Here is an 8,191-nt window from a genome sequence, read left to right as displayed (position 1 = left end):
AGCTTTTTTGTGGCTATATATGGTGTAGAAAGAAGAGTTTCCAATTCTGCAAGATCAATCCACAGTCTTTCTGTTAGTGAAACAGTAGGATTATCTACTTCTAAAAACATTCTTAATTCTAAAAACTCTATCATCAAATATGTATTTCCTTATCGCGTTGCTTGATCAATAATTGTTCCTTTTCCTGCTCGCTTCCTAAAAACGGCATCAATTTTGGGAGTTCTTGCTGCTAATGCTACTTACCTAAATTTACCAGTGAGATTTGTAACTAAATGAGTCAGTTTAATCACTAATGACAAATATCACTTTTATCCTTCTCCCTTATATTTATTTATTATTATGTCAATAAAATAGAAAATAACTATTTATTAATGTATATAGTTCATAAAAATATTAACTCAGCTTGTCATTATTTTTTTTCAATTCATTTCAAATTCAAACTGTCCAACAAAAACTTGAGTCGGAGTCGTCCCGTTTTTAGCGACTCCAGCTCAGACTCCTTTTACCCCCAAATCTGCTCGACCCCACAGCCCTGTTTGTAACTGCATAAATACAGATCAGGAAAGAAGACAGGGAATACCTTATCAACCATTAAGTTATTTATTCAAATTCACTTATTATACAATATTCACAATAATAATAAATGTTCAAATCTGCAAACTTATCTTGTTGAGCAAGTCCAGGACTAAATTATTCAAATTTTTTATAAAGTGCAACAACTTATAATAGAAAAATACAGCATCAGGAACAAAAGATGAAACTGAATTTCATTTGTAACAGTCACTATTATTTAATTAAATACAGTTAACTAAAACATGTATTTTAAATCTCAGTATCAAAGACATTCTTCATGTCATTTCATATACTGAAGATATGTATGTCTGAGATAATTTACTTTTCTTTTGAATATTACCAAGAAAAATCTGCATTTATCATGATGAAAAATTATAAAAGTGTACAATATAAATTTACATCTGATCTGCAAAATATTTTCTACGGAATGCTGAGACTTTTTTGAAATATTATGGCAAATATTTAAAGCACTGATATTGAGCAAATACCTTAGAACTGTTCGCATGTAATGACAAAACTAAATTATTATAATATATAATTTTACAGTAGCTTCTATATTTATATAAGTAGCTCTTTTAATATCCAGTTTATTAATAAGAGAGTTTACTAAAGGGATGGAGAATATTCAGTTTTAGATGTGTATCTAGAGCTATTTAATTTTAAAAGGAAAAATTTAGATTTGGAATAAGTAATAACACAGTGAAAATTGCTAATATCAAAATGAATACATTTTGTTTCATATATTCATAAATAACTGGGAAAAATAAATATGGCCGTCAAAATTTATATATTCCAGCTTAACAGAACGGTGGTAGAATAGTGAAAAAAGGCTCTAGAAATTCACACAATATTCTTTTCAGTATGTATAATAATACCTTCAAATTTATAACATCAGATTTATTTTCATCATTTAACACTTCGTATTTTTCAATAAAAGAATACAGAACCTTTTCTTGCCAAGCTAAAAATTAAATTACTTGAATTTGCATGCAATTATGATCAAATAAATATTTTTTTAAATTCCTAATTCATGAATAAGAGAAATTTTTCCTTCACATGGAATTTATGATTGTTCTACAAACATTAGTATTTTGCACAGAGCTTTTAAATAAAATTAAAGCAATAATGTACATTTTATTCCAGTAATAAACTAATTACAAGTATTCTGTGAAAAGTTTTAAATGCATGAAAAAAAAAAAAAACATTTTCATTACAAGTAAATCATGAAGTTAATGCATTAAGACAACTGACAACAATACATTTTGATTTACCACTCATAAAATTTACAAGTATAGGACATGTAATATTTTTAAAATGATTGCATATTTTATGTTTCAAAAATACAAATCATAGATCATTTTTTCATCTAATCAAACAATTAAAAAAGTTGAAAATCAATTTGAAATGAAAGTTGTAATAAATATTTATATTTTAAAGCTGTTTAGAGTAGTTATTTAAATAATGAAAAAAATTAACCATCCCTAGTTTATTAATACAAAATTATTCTGAAATGGGAAACTGCTAAGGAATGCACGGAAATGAAAATTCTTGTAATATTGTTAATAAAGAAAGAAGAGCCTGATTCTAGGCAAGGGATTGCAGACAAGTAAAGTACAAAGTTTACCATTTTATTTCTAGCATACAGGCAAATTTAAACCGTAGTAATACTCATACAAAGATGTAAATACGCAAGGCCTTTAAAAATACATTTAACAAAGCTTGCCACTATTTCAAGAAACATGGTATTTACCCAAAGACAATAAAAAATTAAACATCAAGTGGTAGAAATAATCTGCATTGTGGTTCTCACACTTGCATTTCCAAGTCAAGTATACTCACGATGAGTGCTTTTCTTGTCTAATAAGACTGACAAGCAATTAAATGCTATGATACATTCTAAGACAAAGTTATACAAATATTATGGATATATACAGTTTATTATAACAAATAAATAAATCTCTGTAGCAGGATGTCCATATGCAAATATTTCAACTATGTACAAAATACTTTAAAATGTGAACAACAACAGTAATGATGCTATCTTTCATACAAACAAAAAAAAAGTGCAGAAAAACTGCCATCGTGAATACATTAAACTCGGAAATGAAGTTTTGGTGTGAAAACCACAATACATTTTATTTCTACCATGATATACTTTTTTGCATGCTTATGGACATCCTGCTGTTAGAGAAATACTTAATAAAAAAAAAAAAGATATTGTCGAAAACAGTAAAAAAATAATGAAATACTTTGCATATGAAAGTAACTATAAATGTGTCATAAAAATAAACAAAAGAGAGATGTCTGGAAGTTAAGTACCAAATACTTAGAAAAGGTGCATACCCATTAATTCATAACCAATTCTAATCGCATATTGTGTTTCCTTTTTTAAAATCATAACACATTTAATAATTTTTTTATACTAGTTGTACCAAGATATTGCAAAATAGCATATAAGTATAATAAATTTTCCACTTTAGAAGTACAGATAATTTTAAATGTTTGAATGCTCTCTTACCTTACAGACACAACCATTTTTTAAATTAAGATCAACAAAAATGTGTTAATCAAAACACAAAGGACAACCAGTTAGTGGTAACTTCAAATAGTTTTAATACAGATTTAAAAAAGGGGTTAAGGACTTGATGATTTTTCTAGTTTACTCAAGATGGCATATTACTTTATCAAAATTCATTCTATAATTAGTAATACTAATCTTAATTTTGCAATTATTTTAAGTTTTTTTAAATGCAATAAAATGCTAAGCATAAATATTTAAATTTATAAAAAGTATAATGAACACTAACAAACGAAATTAACAGAGAATATAAAATTCAGTATCTTTCTAAGCTATACAGCCAAAATTTATGATAAAGTATGGGTATACACCTGTTAAAAAGCAGGAAATTGAACTGAAAACATATTTACACAAGAAAGAAAGAAATCAATCTTTGAAATCCAAAAAGTTAAACATCATATTTAATGGAAATTAAGAAAGCATAATAATCAAATGGCAAAAATAACAACATTATGAGTGAAATTTTACAAAATGCTCTCAGAAGTATAAAAACAGACATGAAAAGAACTGTCTATTTAAATACAAGATTATGCAACCAAAAAAAAGTCAGCAGCTTTACAAATACAGTACTTTTCCATATATTAGGAATATCACAAACAGTCTGGTTCCAAACATAAATCACACTATAAGGATTATGCAGTCTTAATCAAACAGTTTTTAAAATATCTAAACAAACAATGTATTCAATATATATGCTACTTCCATGTTTAAAATATTACATTTGTTTATGGCAAGAAAAATAATTCTTTTCATGTACAAAAATTACATGTTAGTCAAAATGTAAAATATGTACACATGTCTTCATATCTTCTATTACCACAAAAAAGAAAGCCCAGTTAAATCCCAAACTGCCAGTTACATACATGCCCATGTCTTTCAGGTTCATTTAGCATATGCAAAAATATACACTTCTCTTTCATTTTTAACAGCACACATTAGCAATAACAATTTGAAGTGAAAATTAAATGCATTAATCATATTAAAAATATTGGATTGGATTTCAAATGAAAAGTACATCTTCAGTTTTTATTAAATTGAAATTTAATGAAAATAAATGAACCATGTGCATTATTATATTGGAGCAAACATTGAATAATTTATGGCATATAAAAAAAAAAATTTGTCACTTTCCAACTTAAAATTTGAACTTTCTTATTTGGCACCAAATATAATCTGCTCAGATCTTGCTGTTTAATGCATCAAGAAAGGCATGCAGTGGCCTTTTTTTCTTTTTTGCATATATGAAAACTGGGTTGCTCAAGATGGAATTAACTGTTCAGCTGTCAATCGTTCTTTTGGCAATAGAGTTCTTTCAATGACTTCAGTTCCTCAATTAAAGCTTTATTTTGGTTTTCAAGCACAGCTACTCGGTTCTCTAAGCATTTGATGTACTCTTTTTTCTTCCTTCGACATTCTTTGGCTGCTTCCCTATAACAATCAACATCTTACATTATTTATAAAATTTTTAATAAATTATATAAACATATTAATTCAAATTCAAATTCAGTACACTAGATATATGGCTGAACCCCTTATATGCTTTCCAAAATATTTAGCTGTGTTAACATTAATTTATAAATGATATAAAATAAAGATATCAAATATTTGCCACCTTATTTGTATGAGTATTAAACAGTTGAGAAAACCTGTTGCCAATAGCTTTCCAAGTGCCTATGCAAATTTGAGGTTGGTAATCTTTCAATCTGCTGTATTATTTTTAACATGTGTATGATTTAAAACTACATTCATTACTCTTATATACAGGAAACATTAACATAATATGGCTAATAAAATTTTTTATTTTTTAATTCAGCACATACAATCTGACTGAAGATTTTCAGTTTATCAATCTTATAACTTATTTTCAAAAAGATCTTTCTAATAATAACTGAATTCACGGATTTTAACACAGACACAATGATGCATTACTATCATATGTATAAACAGAAATATCACCATAAAGCTGTTACAATTATTTTAACTCTAGAGCATGGGTACAAAGTGATAAACACTTTGACATTGAAACATGTTTTTATCATGTTGAGACATTCACACTTTTTTTTTTTTTAGATATTAATGGTTTTGTATGATTTTTAAACAATTTACATTAATTAAGAGTTCAAAAGAAAAATTTTTACTGTGTAATTTAATTTTAAATTTATCTCATAGCCAATTCCACTGATGTTGGCCAGATACTTCCCAGAATCAACAGAACACACTTCTGTTTTTTTGATTAGGTGAATAAATATTTCAATGTTACACTGAATTTGCCTTTCTTTAACAGTGGTAGCCAAGTCAGTAGAGGCTGCATTAAATGATTCATTAAATTTTGCTAGCTGTAACTCAATTCACTACTAGATAATATTGTATTAACAACATTTTAAAAGAAATGAAATAGATTTCCATGAAAAGGAATGTTTGAAGTAATTTAATGAGAATTTTCCATTTTTAACTCTCTCTGATAGGGCATCCCATATATGCATTTCCTACAAATGTCTCTCATAGCTGGATGTCTCACCCATGCAGCACTGGAGAAAGACAGGTTATGCATATGTGCATTTTAAGCTGAACCATTTTTTTGAAGACTACTAGGTGGCATCCATTATCTTTGAACTAAACATAGTTTTAGGATTCTGACCTTCAATTTGATCACATTCTGCCTAACTTTGGTGTCGGCTGTTGTGGGAAGGGGGTGAAGGAAAAGCACAATGTGAAGTAACAGAGCTCGGCTCTTTAACTGGCCATGTGATATAAACATTCTTCTTGCTGATATCTCTTTGAATCCTTTTTGCACTCTTTTTTTTTTTTTTTTTTTTTTTTTTTCTCTCTTCTCCTGCTATGTAGGGCCTTTTAGGGTTACTATGTGGGACAGTCTGTTACACTTTGTGTTGTTTTTATTGCTTCACGCTGCCTTGCTTATATTTCGCGTACTTCTCTTTTTATTTTGACTTCGATTTATTATGCGGAGCAAGTAAGCATTATTATTCATCAAGGAAAGGATATACTACTCGCATGGTAAACGAGCCCATTAGTGACATGGAAGAAAATGATGATTCATTTTCTAAAAGAGTTGGAGAGCAATATTTCTAGTGATTCTGATTCAGACATTTATCAGACAATGAGTTCACTAAGTGCCTACCTTCCACTTGCCATGAAAGGTTTTGTTACCTCTTCTTGTAAATAGTCTTTCTTGTATTTTTAAATTAATTTTAAAGTTTATTAATGTATTTTACCAATTAAAATTTCAGACTAATTTGACTAACACTTCCAAGAATTATTTCTCAAAGTGAGCAATCTTATATATATATATATATTCATGTAACATAAAAGTTATGACATTAGAACTTGAACTTTAAATAAAAAAAATTCCCCACCCCTAAAGTTAGGCTTAGTGACACAAAACCCACATCATGTGAGATAATTCTTTTCAATTCCCAAGGGAGGGCCTCAGGCAAATGTGTGCCATCTTGAAAAGATTAATGCAATTATTGTGGGTGCATATAAATTTAAATGAGAACTTTTGTTTCTTTTGCTCTGTATTCAGGTAATTTTGACTATTTACATAGTGGAAATAATAAACTTCTTTTCAAAGAAAAACACCAAGCATTTTCTCCTTCCTATTACCCCTTTCAAATATTGCTGACTGCTTTTAGCAGAAGAAAGCTGAAATTAAAGAAACAAAGAAAAGGAAATTGTAATGTTTTGTGAGAGATCATTACTATAAAAGGTTTTCATTTGTAAAAGCTATGGAGAATTACAACTTGGGAAAGGTTCATTACTAATTGGATTGCTATTTGTCAAAGCACATAAGAGCTATCTGCCTAGCGAGAGGAATGCTTTTGTGAAGCATTTTTTAAGAAAAATGGCTAATATATAAGTTAATAAAGAAAGAAAAATATTTCTAAAATAAAATGTCCACTTTTTCAAGATTTTGCATAATTTTTATTATTATCTTACCCCTACTAACCCAACCAAGCACCAACATACTCAAACCCATTTCAAAACTTGAATTTTACCATTTTTTTTTAATTACTGTTAATTTTTTGAATCCTACAACAAATTGCCAGACATTTTTACTTGAAACTTCAGAAGGATCAGTTTCATTCATGCTCAGTACAAGCATTCACTAAAAAAAAAGAATGCAATTGTTGCAATTTCAGAAATTAATTGCAAAAAATCATCTAATTGATGACTCTGAATGTCACTTTAGTTTCAATAAAACATGAAATCTGTCAGAATCCTCAAGTAATGATGCCATGCAGTTTCTCAAAACCAACTCTTGAACCATCTCGACAATTATGAACATTGATAATTTATTACAAATTGGTCTTGAATGTTTTTTTACAACTCGTACCATGGCATATAAATGCTGCAAAATGAACATGTGTACCAGTCAAAGTATTTTGGACATAGCTACTGGCTACTTTGAACTGTTAACTGAAATTTAAGCTGCTACTTAAATATTTTTATCAAACTATTTTGAGAAAACGAACTTCAAAATTCAAGCCTTTAATTATACATTTCATATAATGAATTATATTTGCATTCTAATAATTCTAATATATTCTAATAAGTACTGTATTTAAAAAAAAACATATTTGGCTTTTATTAAATGAAGATTTTTAACAAAGTTTCATTAAAGGACATTTTCTTTTTCTTATTGGAAGGCTTTCAGAGAACCAAGATTATGAAAAAAAAATTTTCCGTTCTGAATAATCTCATGAAATGTGGATTACAAAATCTGCACCAGAACTGAAATTGAAATAAATCTGGTGAAAAAGTCCACAACTCCAGAATCACAGATGAAAACTGTCTATAATTAACAAGGAATCATTATGAAATGATTCCTTGTTAATTATAGGTAAATATCATCACTTACTTATCATTATTATGAAAGATAAAGTTCCAGCTGGAAAAAACGTGATGGAAGAATATTATTGCGAGTGGTTGCAAAAGTTTTGCAGAAAACTGCACTAAGACTACCTGTTTCAGGCAAGTTATATTTAAGGAGCCAAACAGCCTCATCTGGCTTGTAAGGCA

At 28.3% G+C, this 8,191-nt stretch overlaps 1 protein-coding gene across 6 annotated transcripts in view; it reads right to left on the bottom strand.

Moving 5' to 3' along the window:
* Positions 1-581: 581 nt before the first annotated feature.
* LOC118192902 (cyclic AMP-dependent transcription factor ATF-1-like) overlaps positions 582-8,191 on the bottom strand; it is a 100,932-nt gene continuing 93,322 nt past the window's right edge. For all 6 annotated transcript variants that reach the window (XM_035363918.2, XM_035363922.2, XM_035363923.2 and 3 more), the window contains exon 8: positions 582-4,579. In XM_035363918.2, coding sequence (XP_035219809.1) covers positions 4,435-4,579 — 145 coding nt within the window. In that variant the 3' untranslated portion in view covers positions 582-4,434. The remainder of the gene's footprint in view (positions 4,580-8,191) is intronic.

The sequence above is a fragment of the Stegodyphus dumicola genome, chromosome 3 (genome assembly GCF_044657685.1).
Source record: "Stegodyphus dumicola isolate Sdum_Otavi_A_Nest chromosome 3, ASM4465768v1".
NCBI lineage: Eukaryota > Metazoa > Arthropoda > Arachnida > Araneae > Eresidae > Stegodyphus > Stegodyphus dumicola.
Note: the sequence above shows the minus strand (reverse complement) of the source record. Positions and strands in the feature narration are given on the sequence as shown.